The sequence below is a fragment of the Scophthalmus maximus genome, chromosome 10 (genome assembly GCF_022379125.1).
Source record: "Scophthalmus maximus strain ysfricsl-2021 chromosome 10, ASM2237912v1, whole genome shotgun sequence".
In the NCBI taxonomy this organism is placed as follows: domain Eukaryota; kingdom Metazoa; phylum Chordata; class Actinopteri; order Pleuronectiformes; family Scophthalmidae; genus Scophthalmus; species Scophthalmus maximus.
The window spans coordinates 7,737,403-7,755,177 of record NC_061524.1 but is presented as its reverse complement, the minus strand read 5'-3'; the positions used below and the strand labels follow the sequence as shown (position 1 = coordinate 7,755,177).

At 44.1% G+C, this 17,775-nt stretch overlaps 1 protein-coding gene across 1 annotated transcript; it reads left to right on the top strand.

Annotated features, from left to right (window-relative positions):
• The first annotated feature begins 547 nt into the window (after positions 1–547).
• On the top strand, positions 548–14,939 carry socs5b (suppressor of cytokine signaling 5b). The gene is made up of 2 exons (XM_035605806.2): positions 548–1,049; positions 7,311–14,939. Exon 2 carries the CDS (start codon positions 7,330–7,332, stop codon positions 9,019–9,021), a length of 1,692 nt encoding a protein of 563 aa, XP_035461699.1. The 5' UTR covers positions 548–1,049; positions 7,311–7,329; the 3' UTR covers positions 9,022–14,939.
• The last annotated feature ends 2,836 nt before the right edge of the window (positions 14,940–17,775 follow it).

Below are 17,775 nucleotides of genomic sequence, written 5' to 3'. Positions count from 1 at the left end.
CCATTACGCCCCGTGTCATGTGCACATTAATGATCCGGGTCCAGGAGATGACCTCATGTGTGGGCCGGAGTGACCATGAACTCTCCTTTCAGAGGTTCTAATTGTTCTGATATTTACTTTGGTACAAGCCATGACACATATTCGCCGGTGAGGGCCACATAATGTCCAATTCTACCGCACTTGGGGTTTGAGATGGGGGCTTTAATATGTGTTTGGTTTAACTCACTTCAGGGGACTGTAGCTGTTTTTTTTAACCATCTTGTTATTTCCACACATAAATACTATCTATTTTTGATGATGATGATAATAGAAAAATGTGGTTATTATAGTTATTCATACTCATTCTTCACATGTGATCCTCTAATCATAATTGTGAAATGTTTTTTTTTTCTTTCTTCGCTGTGTGTGCTGCTTCAATGTGGTTTCATTCACTCCACACGCAGAGCCTCATGCTGGCCAGTCTTACCTGGATGACATCAGCGGGTCGGCGGTGCGGCCTAACCGGGACACCGTCAGCATCACTTCGCCTCTCCACGTTTCCAAGCAGCTGCCAGCGGAGAGCGCTCAGCCTCCCCACTCCGCTCCTCTCATTGGACACGCGGCACGCTCGTCACGAGGAGCCAGCTACGGGGAATTCCCTATCCGCGTGCTCCGCCGGAAGTGGACGCCCCTCTGCCTTTCCGCCATTGGCCCTGAGCCGCTGTCAGTCGGCTTCACTCACGCCGAACGTCGACCGCCTCTCTGGCTCTCCGTCTGCCGTCATATTGGCTGCTGGAGGCAGCAGCGACCACGGCTGAGTCGAAGGACCCCCACCATGACGAAGAACGGGCTGTCTGCGGCACTTGAAGAATGATTCAACTTTTAACAACACCAAGTATTGAACTAAATCGAGGATGAAATATTCGGGATGACGCCTGCAACTGTCGTACCTCCAGCGCTTTCCTCCGACGCCGCGGTCCGCAGAGGGGATGTGTGCCTGACTTCTCCTAATAGCCATTTTTTTGCAGACAAAGAGAGCCGTTGAATAAGGGCTTCCACCAGGCACACGGGTAAGATGTGATCGTGGAAACCCGCCGTGGCTTGTTGGGCAATGTCACGGTTTGTCCACGCGGCATGTTTAGGCAGCGCGACCCTCGCTCGGTTCATCTGTATACATTTTGTGTCGATTTTTTTTTCTCTCCCCCCCCCCCCCTCTTCACATGCTAACTCCGCTAGCTAGCTGGTTAGCCGAAGCTAACTGAAATGCTAGGAAAATCTCCTCCTGTTCTGGTGAATGCTAGCCGTTAGCATTTCTTTTTTTTGACAGCTCGCAAGCCCGAGCCGTACATTAGCCATCTGTTTAGTCAACTGTTCCTAATTTACTCCTGAAAAATTAATGTACGTTTGACCGAAGCTGCTCGGCTACCTTGTGAAGAAAAGGGTGAGCCTGGCTCATGTTCTCCCCGTGGCTGTGGCTACAGTTAGCGGCGTATTGACTCTCTGGCTCCGGAGGGTTAACGTGTTAGCATGGTAGCTAGCTTGGCTGCGACCGGGGAAAAGTGGGGCCTCCAGAAACCCAAAGGCCTCCCAATCATTTCTACAGACCAGCTCTTTGTAACGTTACAAGCTCGGATCATTGTGTTTTTGTTATTGACATCATGATTATGAGTCTGTGAGTTAGTGACCACGTTCATTGAGGAAACATGATCATGGTCTGTAAGACATGATCACATTCAAACCAGTGCAGCTTTGATGATGCAGAGACAAGTTGAGGTAGTTGACATCAACTTTAAAAGATGTTTGCCCACTAAGTTATGATATGTATCCCTTTTTAATTTGAAGTGGCTTTAAATAACGCATTGTATCAACCTGCTTTGTATATTTTATCTATTAATTAATGTTAAAAAAAATAGCTAACTACTAACAAAGCTTCATAAGAGCTGAATAATTATTTTATTTTTAACTTTTTTGATGAAGAACAGTGGTATGTTGATTTGCAGGAATATGGAATATGACTCGTGCATATACCTTCTGCCTCCGCTTTGTAGAGGAAGACGCTGCACAGCTTGTCGTATTACATTTTATTTTTGTATTTAATGTAATCTAATACTCAGGAGTTTCATGATTGGAAGAATCAGTGTGTTTTATCAGTCATTTCGCAGAACCTCCATGGCTATCTGGCCTCCCACATATCGGCTAAGAATGCGAGACGCTACAGATATCTTATTAACCCTGGTCTGAGAAGGCGCCCTCCCTTAATCTTGTCTTCTCGCCAGCCCTCTCTTAGATCAGTTTGATCCCAGGAGAATGGGTGTGTTGGGCTGCCAGAGAGCAGAAGTAGCCTAGTTCTGTTCCAGGGCGACTTAAAATGGTTGTGGACCGGATTGCACTATTGGTGGGGTCCATTGTTACCAGTGGTGTGTGTCCCAGAGAGTTATATAGGACAGCTACAGTTTAAATAATTACTCTTGAATTAGCCGAGGAGACTTAATCCCGGGCAGTAGAAGATGCCTTAGATTGTGTGTCCTGCTGCAGACATGCGATTGAATTGCTTGGCTATTAAGTTGTCGCTACATGGACCATGTTGTCGCCTTTTCTTAATACATTGATGTAAAATGTCTGTTATGAGAGGTTATACATTGATTTTTAACTTTGCATTAATTAAATGCACTGACCTGAAAAGTAGCAATGCTGTGATTTTCTCTGTTGTTGTTTGATCAGATAGGTCCTGTATTATTATTACTATTAAGTAGTGCTCAGTGCGAGGGTGCATTGTAATCAGGGGTTTCTTGTCTATCTGACTGTCATAGCGACCATTTTCGCAGTTTTAATCCAATTTGGGTTTAACTTGGCGAGTTGATTGAGGGTAGGGTCAAGACCTGCGCCATTGATTTTTTTTGTGTCCAAATCTGTCAAAGGTCAAGGTCACAGCATGGGGTCAAAGTTTTAGCCTGATGCAAACAGTAGAATGAATTGGGCCAATTGGATTTTGACCAAACTTCGTATGCAGCCTTGGGGGACTGAGGCAAAAGATTCTATCATAAATATGCAGGATTGGTGGAATGACATCCGTCTGGCCCATAGGGGGCACCACAAATGCCAAATATGATAGATGTACACATTTAACCACATTTTGTGTGCATGCTGTGGATCCAAATGTGATATGCAATATGTTTTCTTTCACCTATAATTGCCACGTTATAATGATTTCATAATCTTGTCAAAACCTAACTTTTATGCTTATATTTTTTACAACGCAGCACATATTGAATATTTTGGACTACATGTAGTGCAGGTGTAGCATCTCTTTGAGTGCATTTCTAGTTGTGGTCCATTTAGGATAACACATACTGTTGGATTCATACTATTTTCATGGTTCAACTCACAGCACTATTTGTCCGGTTAAACCCCTGCTATTTAAAATTGTTAAAATGTGGAGGCAGTCATAAGGTTTCTCATAGGCATGTCTCTTGGTCACTGGAACTTTTCATTGTTTGTGTTTTTTAAGCGATTAGCAAGCTGAGGGATAAAAACACATCGACCCGGATGGAAAATCCAGCCTCTCAAGATGTTACTGATATAACACAAGCCTCACAATTCCAGTTCATCTTGGAGGGAAAGCAGCAGGGTCTGAACATGTAGTTGTAGTTGGGAGATGAGTGTTTTCAGGCTGTCAGTACAATTACAGAACTAAGATAAAAGCTCGCAAACTTAGGCTGTGCTTGGTAAGACTTTGTGCTCCAACATAAATTTTGACGAATGGGAGGCAGCTGTCGGCCTGTTTTGATTTCTGAAGTCAGATTCGCTGGACAAATAGTTCAGTGCGCCATGTTTTCTCTTTGATGAAACCTGTGATTGCCTTTCTAAGTTAGTTTGAACCCAGATGGTTTTATATGGAATTGTCAAGATTTATTAGTATGTTATTGAGCCAACATGTTGAAGTCATAGTAACATAAAATTGTGTTGGTACAAATTTATAAAAACATTGACTTAGAAACATTATTTATGGCAGCTTAGTCATATCTGGCCAATACCTGATCCATTTAAGTTATTATAGGTGTTAGTACATATCTGGTGTTGCAGGCTGGGGCATCACAAATTATAGGAATATTTTCTAAACATATCTGGATCATTGTTCGGTTGACTGCAGTTGAAGGTTTGGACTGATAAATTAAAATAATTTACAACTTGAAGGAGTTTGCTCGGAATGCTAATTCTGATCAGTTATCATTGTTGATCGGGAAACAGTTAACGATTATTTCTATTATTTATTAATCTGCCAGTTATTTTTTATCAATTAATCATTTGGCCCAGCAAAAATTAAAAACTCTACCACAACATCAAACAGCACAAAGGCGATGTCCTCTAATTTCTTTTCTTGTGTGACCACAAAACCACTTAACAGTTAGTCTATGGTAGTGTGAGACCGAGAGGCAAAATTTTCACATTTGAGAAGCTGGAGCTGTCCAGTGTTTTGCAATGTGGATTGAAAACGACTTTTAAAGAAAACAATCCATCATTAAAGTGTTTGGCAATTAATTTTCACTGGCTGCACATCAAAGTAGGAATAAGCTTAATCAAGATTTAGTTAGCTGGTCACAACATTATTTGTTCATCCATAGTGCGTACACTTGCCATAATGTGAGGAATAATAGTCAGAGCCTGTGTTGTAGGTAAAGTGCCAGTGGTTTTCCTTACATCAGGTATAGCACAATAAACAGGTTTTCCTCCCTCGGTGACATGTAGCAGATTTGAGTTCATCTAAACTGGAGACAGCTCTTCTTACCTGCAGCGCTTTTGTCTAAACAGTTCACTAGATATGTTTACATGGAGCCTAATATTCTAATTATTATCAGTTTAAAAGCCCTAACAAAAAGAATAAAAATGTTCCGTATAAATATTAATTAAGAATTAATATTTAGAATTAATTTAGAATAAACATGGCCAAATAGATAAAATTCAATCTGTGTGCACAGGGCTAGTTGAACCGAACAGAACAACTTGCTAAGGATTATTCTGTGTGGTTTTGTGCATTTACGTTTGGGGACAAAGTTCATACTAAAGACCATTTAATGACGGACAGTTTGATATTCATGTTCCTGATTCGGTTGGCAAAAGCAGCTTTTTGGTTCAGTGGTTAGTCTACAGGGAATGTATGCAAGTCAATGTAAAAGTGTGTGTGCGTGCGTGTTGCAGTGATGACATTGTTTATCACACAGACAGATGTTATTACAATGACGTCCATCAGGGCAGGGAAATGATTCCTAACACATATTTGCATTTGTAGAATTGGCACCTGGGCTCTTGTTTGTTTGGGAGCTCCATCTTAATTAAGCCAGTGGCTCTGTGTGTGTGTGTGTGTGTGTGTGTGTGTGTGTGTGTGTGTGTGTGTGTGTGTGTGTGTGTGTGTGTGTGTGTGTGTGTGTGTGTGTGTGTGTGTGTGTGTGTGTGTGTGTGTGTGTGTGTGTGTGTGTATTTAGAGAGTGCATTTTTCTATCTGAACCCGACCCGATTCCAAGGGGGTAGTAACCGAGCCTCACACGAATCCGACAGGCATTCTCCAGAACCCGACCCGAGCCAGGCGCAGTTGATGTAAGCTAAAGCACTGAGTTTGTGTTACCCTGTAATGCAGTTGTTGTTGTTCCCATGGTCACAGCATTCTTGTTTACCCTGACTACACGTGTGGGGACCTTGTAAATGATGATCAAAGGCATTGTTTTATATTGGCTATAGGAAGATGGAAGTCACATGTTCTCTGCTTCATGATGGCCGATGTGACCGAATGTGACCCCAATCTCATTGTCATTCCTACATTTTGGGGGCCAACCTGTCTAGTGCCCATGTCGGGTATCCCACCATTTGTGTTGATTTTGTACTGACACTACCGCTGAAGGGAAAAAAAGGAGGAAGACCTCTAACAAACTAGACAATGCTCTTTCTTCGGGAATGAGTAATGTCACATTTGGTGGTGTAACGTGTGAATAATCATAGCAACCAATTTATTGCAGACGTATGTATCACAAACATCTGTCAAGTGGAGAAACATTGTCATCTTTCCTGAGTACAAAGCCAGTCAGTGTGTGGGACAATCATGGCCACGTCTGGAGAGATGTCATGAGTTTGTCAGCAATGGCCTTAGAACTGCCCTCAGCTAATCATCTTAATCAATCATGTGCTGAAGACCAGTCTGGTTTCCTGTGCAACACAGAACCCTTGTCTGTCACTGACAACTGTGCTTAATCCATTTTGTCTCTTTTATCAATATGAAGAGGCAAAGTCTGCATGCAGGTTCACATGATGCCAGGTAGCTGGATAGTTGCATTTAGCTATGGGGCACGTTGAGTTTGCTTATCAAAGAAGAAAAGAAGTGGGAGGATGTGAGGTAGACGAGCCACAGTGGGACTAACACCCTTTGTTGTGCATCTGTGTTTTTGTGAATAACACTGAAGAATAAACGTTTTAATGAGAACTCTCATAATAAGAGTGCACAGCACTGCTTGCAGCTCTTACTCATGGATGAAGTTTTGGTCATTGTCAGTCACTTGAGTTTTCTTCAGAATATATTAAGAATTGAATAAAACTTATTCAAGCAGTGACCTAACACAATGTATTAATTTACTTTTAGGAGCAAATACCTAAAACCTTAGGTTATGAGGATATTTTTCATATTGGCAATGTTTTTCGGGTATCAGACTGTTTGCCACAGGGATTTGGATCTCCTAGGAACACCTAAATGTGTACCCCAATAAATAAATGAAGTCCAGAAAAAATAAATGTAAGAAACTGGGAGGTAAATGCAGGATTATGGAATCCTTTTGAGGTTCTGCGTTTGGCAGGCCACATACCCAGGGTGACTTTGCCCACCGTAAAATACGAACACAGTTTGGTGCTACTACTTCCAAATCCCTGTCAAATTTCTAAGAGAGTGATACATCAATGGCATATGTGAGTGTGCATGTGCCCGGTCTGCTGCTGTTACAGGGAAAGTTTTTCTAGTCAGGTCTAGACTGGCTCTGTAATACAGTACATACCAGCAGATCAGCTGTGAGCAGATCCTGGGTTCATTTATAGCTGTGGCCTTGTGTCCCTGCACGTCTGCCTGGCAACTCCTAACTCTGCTGTTCCAACTACTCAAGCTCACCCACCTCTCAGACACTTTGGCCCCGCTAAACTCACACCATGTCTAATTACTAGATACACAGTAGTCTGGGGAATTTAAATGTAGGACGCTCTTTATATAGCCCGTACCTCAGTGTTAAATGTAGGCGCTGTTGCTGCTCCAAGATTTCTCCACCTGTGACTAAGTCAGTTTTGTCTCCTGTCACCTGCAGGTCCCAGGGCCACCTGTTGATGAAGAAAGTGGGCAACATGTGGAGCAACCTGAAGAACAAATGCCAGACGCTGTTTCACAACAACAGTTCAGGACCCAGTGAAAGCAGTGTTGAGGCAGATGCCGTCCACTGTGTCGTGGAACTTGGCCAAGGAGGCAGCTCAGGTGATGCGCACGCATCAGGAGCCTCCAGCCCATCACGGAGCCTTCTACCAGTGCCAATGGTAACAGCAGGACGCCGCCATCACAACTGTGTGTCGGATATCCCTCAGTTAGTAGAGATCAGTATCGACAAGGACACTGAGGATGTGCGAGGGGGTTCGGGGGGTGTTCCCATGGCCAGGAGAGACTCCTATTCCCGTCATGCTCCATGGGGGGGCAAGAAAAAACACTCATGTTCCACCAAAACCCAGAGCTCCCTGGAGGCAGATAGGCGGTCTGGGCGTTTACGAGGGAGTGGGAACCGAAGGGATAGGCGTTATGGAGTCAGCTCCATCCAGGAGATGAGCGACTCTGTGTCTGGAGGACGCAGTCTGAATGCCCGGTCTTTGCGTCAACGGTTAAGCGATACAGTGGGATTGTGCTTACCCCTCCCTACACGCAGAGGCTCCCGTTCATCTAAAAACCCTGTCACCTCCAAACGCAAGATTCACCTTACAGAGCTCATGCTAGAGACCTGCCCCTTCCCACCTGGCTCAGACCTTGCTCACAAGTGGCACTTGATCAAGCAACACACAGCACCGGTCAGCCCGCATTCCTCCACTGCCCTGCTCGATGCTTTTGACCCGGCCCACACCTCTCCTGAGGATGAGGAGGAACGTCTACGTGAGCGCCGTCGACTAAGCATCGAGGAAGGTGTGGACCCACCACCTAATGCACAGATCCACACCCTGGAGGCCTCAGTGCCAGGCTCCTCTCTCTACAAACTGGGACCAAAGATGGCTCCTGGCAATGGAGAGGCCTCTGGGGACGGCCGGGCCTCAGGGACAGGCAGTTCCGTGGTTGCTGGATCATCAGGGGCCTGTGGGCAGGTGTTGGGGGCTTCAGCGTCAGCCCAGGACTGTGACTCCGAGGAGGATACGACCACCCTCTGTCTGCAGGCCAGGAGGCCCAAGCAGAGGCACGCCTCTGGGGACGGTCACCTGACCCGGCAGCAGCCTGGGCCCTGGAAAGTTCACACCCAGATAGACTATATCCACTGTCTGGTGCCAGACCTATTGCAGATCACAGCTCTGCCCTGTTACTGGGGGGTGATGGACCGCTACGAGGCTGAGGCGCTGCTGGACGGACGGCCAGAGGGCACCTTCCTGCTGCGTGACTCTGCCCAAGAGGACTACCTCTTCTCCGTTAGCTTCCGCCGTTACAACCGCTCACTGCACGCCCGCATCGAGCAATGGAACCACAACTTCAGCTTTGACGCTCACGACCCTTGTGTATTCCACTCTTCCACCGTCACCGGACTGCTGGAGCACTACAAGGACCCCAGCGCCTGCATGTTTTTTGAACCGTTGCTCACGGCGCCTCTCCATCGAACCTTCCCCTTTGGCCTGCAGCACTTGGCACGAGCTGCCATCTGCCGCTGGACCACGTACGATGGTATAGGCTCTTTACCGCTGCCCCCTGCCCTGCAGGACTTCCTCAAGGAGTATCACTATAAACAGAAAGTACGAGTACGCTGGCTGGAGAGGGAACCGCCACTCAAGGTCAAATAGGGCGGGCTTCTCCGTTGCCTGTAGACACACACTGCAGGAGATCGTAGAACTTGAGAAATTCCTCATTAGCCAATTAGAGGCTATACTGATATGGCTCTTTTTCTCTGGTGGGGGATGGAATTTAAATGTAACAAGCTATACAAGATTCATTCTAATCTTTGTTTTAGTTATTACTTACATCACAGAAAATACATATGATTATATTCAGTATAATGCTGTCTGGCAAGCACATGTTTTTGTGTTGAACAGGTTGTTTTGACAGGAAGGAAAAGGCACAAATATCGGTGCTTTGTGTCCTTTCTCTCCCGCTTGTGCTCAGTGTCTGCCTGATCCCACAACATAACCCTGTAGATCTGCCTGCATGCCTCCCATGTTCATCCCAAAATGCTATTTAGGCCCCACATGGCAATGTTGTACAGTTCACCTTGTGCTTTCTCTAATTTTTTTTCCCCCCTTACCTTGTCAAAGCACCTAGTGGAGCACCTTCCCCAAGAGGTTGTGTGTGGGTTGAGAGGGCATCTGGAGTTGCTGCTGTTGGTATATTGCAGTCAGAGCTTGTCCCATGGATAAAGCTACTTAAGGCACATTCTTTGCCATCTCTTTGCACACGAGCACCAACTAAGCCAGAGGCGGAGGGACTGATTCTGAGGGGGGGTCCGTAGAGTTCAGGACAGCACATAAGGGAAATGAAGTGCTTTCTAAGGATAACAGATTAGTCCTTAGAAACACTAGTTCCTTCTTGTTGGTATGATAAACTTTAAATCAGTCTGTGTCCTATTCAGTGAGCAGGTTTTTTTCTCGACTTCTTCTGAAACAGGAGATTGATAACAGATTATAAGGAAATATTCTGACAAATCTCGGTACAGATGTCAAAGCGGTCTGTCAGTTCTTCACTCGCCACGGGCTCTTCGACTCTCTGCACACGTTGTTCCTTTCTTCCCCTATGAAATTGAGCTCCTAGGCTAACATTTGAGCAGTCTGGTGTCTTTATGGAATTAAGCTTAGGCTTTATAGGGTTTAGTTTTAACACCTGCTTCCTTCAATCGGCACTTTTTCAATAGCATCTTGCTTTGCAGAGCTTTGACCCCATGTATCCAAGTTGGTTATTGTTCTTTTATTTTCACTGGACACTTGAAAACCTTGGTGCAAGCTCGCTGTGCACTTTGGTTATCACGACGAGGTGTTTTCTGAGAAGTTGAGGGCGTGTGTTACAAGTGGTAGGTGAAGACAATCAATTGAAAATTCAAAATGGCAGTGTCCTTTAAACATCTTGCTAGTGAAGATAGTGACCTAAAACCCTTGTGATAACATCGCCGTTCCGTTTCCCTCCTGCGTCTTTATTTATTTTATCCAATCATGTTAAATGTGTCGAGCTGTTCTTATGAAGAGCGCCGTGCCACCAACAGGAAAGTGGTCATGTGGGCTTTTCTTCACAACTTATTACTGTGAGGTCTCGACCCAACAAATCCCCTCGCTGCCTGGTTGCATTTATAGTCATTGCATTGAGTGCACTCCGCGCTCGACTCTCAAGAGGTCAGCATACACTTGAGAGCTTTAGTTATGTAATCGGAATGAATTTAAGTTGTGTGGCTTGGGACAAAAACACTGCTGGTCGTTACTGTTGTGTTCTCAGCGTGAATAGAAAACAAGTGCAACCTATGTGCCTTCTTTTTTGAAAACCATTTGTCTTGTTCCATAATTAGTTGCTTTGTAGTCTAAAACCCGGAGGTGCACTAGGACACTGAAGAGAAGAACAATGAAGAGGTGCACGAGCTCAAAGCTCACTCACTTCTGACGCGCTACAGACAAAAATATTAGCGGTGCTCTTTTGGTAAAGACACGGCAGGTTATTGAAATTTAGAGATAAACGTAAGTTACATCAGTTCTCACTCACCAATGCATGCATTAGTCTCCAGCCACATTCTGACTCGTGTGGTAGTGTTAGGTCATTAGAGGGTTTGATGCCGGCCCTACTGTACCATATTTTAGCACTAGATATTCGTCTTTGTCTGGCACTCACTGTGCCCAAGTTAGTCTCAGCGGCAGTATTTTTTTTCTTCTTTTTTATTAGTTTTAATAAAACACATTTGCAAGTTGGAGAATGAGATGGGTGCAGACAACGCAAGAGAGATTCCCCTTCTTTTTAAATCACTATAACTAACTAGAAGATATGTAGAAGAAAAGAACTGCAGGCAATGTGCAAAACAAAAAATATTGAAGCTGAAACACACAATGAGCAGATGACTAGTTAATTTTTAGTCTGTGTGCGTGTGTCTGTGTGTGTGTGTGTGCTCATGTGTCATGCGTGCACATACCGTAGATGGAAGGTTATTGTGTTCTCACTAGTGAGGACGAATCACGAACAAATGTCAGTGCGTATTCTTGCCCACGAGTATCTGAGACTGTGACCAAAGCTCTCGCACGCAGCTGTGTACTAACTACTGGGATAACGCTTATTGCAGTGCTAAATAGTGTTTAAATTAAACTAAATTATATTTTAGTTTTTACAAACAAATTTAAGCTAGTTCCGTACTATGGTTATGTAAGACTTGAGGCTGCTCGTCTTTGCTACAACTTGTCTCTCTGGGAGTCAACTGGCCGTGTCCAGCTTACATTTACTCCCTGAAACTCCAAAGTCGTCCTTTTTTAAACATCAGGCAGGCAACAGTACTATTTTTATGCAGTTGGTTTAAGAGAGTTAATATTTCTCATATCTCACTAACCTTTTCTTAGTTTCTATACTGCTTTGTGAATCGACCAGCATCTAGTGAACATTTTCCATGGCCCATCACTTGGTTGTCAGGAGTTATGAAAACCACACACTTTGTGTTGTAGATTTAATTTTATGAACTGATAAATATTGCCCATCAGTCTACTCAGTAACTGTGAGAACCTGTTTTTAAGAATTCAATTTAAAAAATCTTTTTTTATTTACTCAAGTATTCAGACCCTTGTTGAGCTGGACGATCATCTCTCAGAAGAGCCCTGTGGCTCCCAAACTTCCGATCACCCTGATCTATCCGTCGCTACAATTATTTTTTATTTTACACACATGCATATGTCTTTCTAAACTCTGTGGACTCCAGTCCGGTTCTAGACACATCTTGAGGACGATTAGAGCAAGCAGTATGCACGTGACCACACTTTGTCGAGCACAGCAAAGGGTCTGTGATATTTCAGCATTTTTATGTTTGACAAATTTACGAAACCTTCTTAATTTTTAAATGCAATCAACAACACAACAAAGTGCAAAAAGGTCTGTATTACCCCGAAATCAAAAATCCACACATCAAACTATCTTCCATCTTGCTCACTGCCACCTTCCTATCACCCCTCGCGGTGCCCCACCCCACACGCAGGCACTAATCACAGGCTAATTTTACCAAGTTTGAATATATATTTTACTGGGTACTACAAGGGCCACTGTGTGTTGCCTCACGGCTGCTGAATGACTGATGTAGGCCTTTTAAAAAAATATATTATATCCAACTGCTCTCTCTATCCGTAACATCACTGTATAGAGGCGACTTTGGTCCAGAGAGAACTGAACTGTTTGTCCTGTCCTCCACTCTTTTCTCCAACCATGTTAGGGCGCAGTTAGGCTCAAGTTAACCTTAGGCGCGGGCGAAGGAGAGATGGAGCTAGGTCACAGAGCTCTTGCTTCCTGTTTGTGGGAACAGCATGCTCACAGAGAGGACGGGGGATTCGTTGAAGTAAATAGCACTTTAATTGTGTATTTGTGTTCTGCAGTGCAGTCCGCAAGTATCAGACAGCCGCGCGTCTTTTCTCCTTTCGTTTGGCTCTGTGCTCCATCATGTTCGATTTGAAAAGACAGTTGGGCTGAGTGAGAACGTGCAGCTTTAAATTTAGGGGTTTTAATCCATATTGGGTGACCGTGATGGGAATTTGTACCAGTTTGTGTTGTGCAGTCACTAACTGCCAAAGTCTATGAAACATAGAAGAGCTTTTTGCCTTCCGTCTAGTTGTGAAACATCCTTGGTTGTACTGAGGTCAAGACTTGGCCAGTCAAGGTCACTCCTTGGCTGTCCTGTCTGTGTTAAGGGTAATTGTCGGCCTGTGTTGACCTTTCGAAGAACAAGTATTCCCACCCTGTACACCTCACATGGATCAGAACACTCAGGAAACTGGGAACCTCATAGTCATTGTTTCATAACCTGTATGCTGCACTACAGAGTCAAAAACAACTCAAACTGTCCCACTGTCCAAATACTTACAGCGTGGCACTGTATGTGTATTAGCTCATGATGGCGAGACTGGTGCGAGTGTTACGTTAAAAAAAGCCGGTGGTCCTGAAATATTTCCCTCTTGTTCAGGTGTCGTGAGCCGTGTTTTCATGTTCTCCAACACGCTGCAGACTCTTGTGTGTTGCACGGTAGTGTATTAGTGTATGGACAGAGCCACACGGAGGGTCCGGGTGGAGGGGACGCAGAGTCGACCGTGAGGGGTGATGACAGTGACTCCAATGAACAACGCCGTCTCTGCACCCTGTCCCTTCCACCCCTGCCCACTCCCTTATTCTCAGGCAGGCCCATTGCAAGGAGAGTCCCAGGACCCTCCCTCATCCCAGTTTTTCCCCATGGGAAAATATCTGATGTTAAGCGTAGCACATTTTTGCCATATAAAACGTAGATTTATTAGATAAAAAAAACAAAAAACATTGTGTGTATGATGAATGATGGAGTTATGTACTAGGAGCCTGATGAAAAGATATTTTATTCTTCTGTGGTGCATCAACTGTCTTGCACACACCGTGACACTTCTTCTAACACCTACACTACCCCAGGTTTTGACCCCCCCCCCCCCCCCATCCTAAGCCAGGGATGTGTACGGACCACATTTAGCCAGCACCACCTTTCTGTGTAACCCCCTCACCCACCTCCGCCTCCCCAGAAAAAGGGAAAACAAAGATGGCTGTGTATGTGTATATTCTATGTTAATAAAAAAAATGCCATGAATTGAACTATTTTGACCTTATATTGTCATTAGTATGACGCTATTTAGCTGCACTATGAGATCCTCGTTTGTGGCGAGAAACCACTGGGTCTTGTCTGGACGCGGGACAGGCGGGTTGTGTCTCGAGCTGTCCCTTTTAAAGCAACAGCGTCACCCCTGGATGTATGACCCCCTGCCCCCTCCCCACCTCGGTACGACTCACGGTTTCAGCTCTTAAGAGGACAAACAAAAAAAAGAGATATTTTAAACTTTTTTTTCTCCATGTTCCCATGTATATTTTGGAAAGCTGGGTTAAAGTGCTATATGCAAACAGAAAAGATGTATGAAAGAATTATTTTTCATTATTACTTCTCCCTAATATGCAATGGAGTGTGGTGTAACAATGGTTGCAATCCTCTGTCACTTTAATGCTGTATGTGCACATTGGTTGCTGTGTGGATGTGGGTGCCGAGGCAACAGGACTTGACAATGATGGGAACTAATGGTTGTCACTCTGCAGCGCCGCCGTGTTCCCAGACTGCCTTATTCGTTCTGACCAATCACAAGAGCCCCCCTTTTTTTAAGACCGGGGGCTGCAGTCACTGCCACAGGCTGACCAATCTGTAGTCGAACGAATATCGCTGTTCCATTTTCTTCTGCTTCTCCCTGGTTTTTTTCTTTCATCCTTTCTTTCTTTCTTTTTCTCTTCTTCTGCTGTCAGGAAGGATTTGGAGCGTGTAAATGGCAAAATCATGTTCACATCTCACTGTCTGTTCCGTGTATCTGCTTCACCATTCAGAGAAAAAAAACAAAAAAACAGTTGTTTTCCAGTATAACCTGTTCATTTTTAAGAGCCGTATGGTGCGACACTTGTAGCTGTCACTCTTGGTGCTTGGCTTATGCTTCATTGTCTTAATATTCCAAATAAAACTGTTAAGTGTAATCCACACTGGCCCATGACATGATATCGAGTATGTTTTTGTCTTCTGTTGCTCCTGGTGGTGTTGCCCTCGAACAAAAATATGTAAATAGCTCACCGAGTGTGTTGAGAAGATCACACTTGAATCATAATTTCATTGAATAGAGGCTCCAGGTCAAAGTTATTCTTAAAGGGGCAGTAAGCAATTTTTAACCAGTACAATTTTTGTAAAAATCTTGGAATATTTCCTCACGATCAGCCAGCTGTCGGTTCTGTGTGTGCGCCCCCCCAAAAAACCCTGTTTTTTCAGCGCAGTCCTTGCTTTGTAAATTGAAAATCCAATCTAATATAGTATTACATAAAAGAGAGGTTATTAGATTATTCGGTTCACTATATTTTTTCGGAACCTAATGTAATAATTTCCCAATATTGTAATAACTGGGTCAATTTTGTTGTAGCACGCAACCAATAATGTCTTAACATGGTTTAAGACAATTACATTTTTTTGAGTTATGTGGCTAATTTGTATTACGTTATTGGTAGTTAATACATTATCAGGAAATTATTATATTACCGGGTAGTATAGGGCAGACTGTGTGAGGTGTAGTTCAGTGTGGCTCTGGATACATTAGAATTTTTTTTTTCTTTGGCCCTTTTTACTCTAAATTAAATAACAGGCTCCAATATTTTAAATTCCCAGATTAAATTTCAAGTTGAATTGCTGATGTCACAAAAACAATTCTTGACGGTACACGTCATCAACATCGCCGTTAACTCTTTCGGTCTCTGCTGGCACATTTTTAGTCCTTTGGCAAAGTGAAATCTAATGAAGAGAATGAAGCTGCAAGAGGCTACAAAACATTTGAGCTCTGTTCCCTTTGGCTGTTTTTAGGACGCTAATAAAACTTTATGAAGTCAAATATTACACAATAAAACATGCATTCAATTTAGTGTGTCACCACAAAGTATATAATTTTTTCAGTTTAAATCCCTAAAGGATATAAATCCATTTCATAAGCACACTTATTCTGCAGCTAATATATTGTAAAATGAAAAAAAAAATCATATCTCAGTACAGCAAGCTTAAATTATGGTTTGGAAGCTTGACTGACTAAAACAATTTACCAAAGTTAAACCGCTTCACTTTATTTGTGCCTACCAAAGAAGATGACTCAAGTCTACATGTGACTGATTTGGACCGAGTCTTTTTCAATCCAAATCAAACAATTTTTTGAAACAGAATTATGCTAAGGGGGTAGAAGGATGCATGGAATATAGAAATGAAAAGATGGAAAATTCTCTGAGTTACTTGTCCTTGAGTATTTTCTGAACTACACCCTGTTGTCTCACCTTCAGTATGCAGCAGCTGCCGGTTCAATCTTTCTCCCAAATAGATAGATGACCCCCGCCCGCCCGCCCGCTCTGCCGTGTCCACAGTCTCACTCCCCTCACTGTACCCAGCAGCAGCTCTGCAGACAGACATGGCCCGGCTGCCTGGAACTTAACAGTTAAGTATTTGTTCATTTGAAATGAAGTATAAATAGCATGCGGGTTATCGGTTTCAAGTTAGCTACCCAAGGCTTATGAATAATTGACGCTCACCCAGGAGGAGGGGTGAGGGTGAGCCACCACACAGGGCAGGAAGCCTTCTGTTGGCTCAGAGGACGAGAAACCAACAAAAAACTGAGTAATAAATCCATATGAACAGTACATTCATATCCATGCTTTCAAAACATACCCTCAAGTCCATGTTCAACCTGCTGCCCCAGCCAGAATACAAACCGAGCAAAAGACTCGCTTTAGAGTTGTGGAATCTAGAGTTGGATGTGGGTCACTGACAAAAGGCGGAGGAGGAGGAGGAGGAGGAGGAGGAGGAAGGAGGGGATGAAAGTGCATATGATGAAGGTCTTGTCAGCTTATCAGAAGGCCGAACCCACCAGATCTCATCGCAGTGCGGCCCAGTCAGCTCTGCCTCAGACGCCTCCTTATCGGGCCAGTGTGCCAGCCTCCGCTGTGCGCGCGGCTCTATCTCTGGTTTGCACATTGAGCTGCAACGAGCAGTTGATGTTGGCAGCTGCATCAAAAGGACCCGTCAAGGGTGAGAACCATCGCGCTGCTATCAAGATAGAAAAGTTTTTTGTCTGTTGTTCTTTGCCAAGAACCTCATTATGTATTTTTCATTTCATTTGACAATGAGGGTTCACACGGAAATGCAGAGCTTTTTTTTCGTAGGACCCTTATTACATGAATAGCCTGGTAACAAGTTAAATGCTGTCACATGCAATGCACTTTCCATGCTTTGGTGTGTGGGAAAGGAGCAAAATGATTCATCAGTGTCGAACGCTGCAGTCGATGAAGGACAAGTTCAAAATGTGTGTGTTTGTGATCGCCTTTAACAAAACCAAATATTCCCACGAGCCGTAGACCAGCGGTGGCAAAGTGACACGGCCAAAAGAGACGAGTCCTTGAGCAAGGTTAGAGGCCATGGTTTGCTGAGTGGCACCAAATCTTTGCTGGTGTAGAAGAAAGAACCGCTTACGTCAGGCGCTATTGAGGCAGGACTGTCGTGAGCAACCAAATATTTGTTGTGACCACCATGACACCAAAAAAGTGAGCTCGTGCAACGTGTTGTCTGCGGAGAAGATTGAGAACTACAGTGACGTTGTGGATGACGCAGCAGTGGTGAGGAGCCGAACCGTCTCCTCGCTGTGTGGTCGTCTGCTGAAGTCCAGAATAGTCCAGAAAGCTGTCGACAGCAGCATGGGAGAGGACAGGATATGGCACAAAGTGAAAACATTACGTCTCCGATTTTCCAGTTTGTTCAGGGGGCTCTAGCTAATGACCACAATTTATCTTGTTTGTTTATAATCTGTACAGAATCT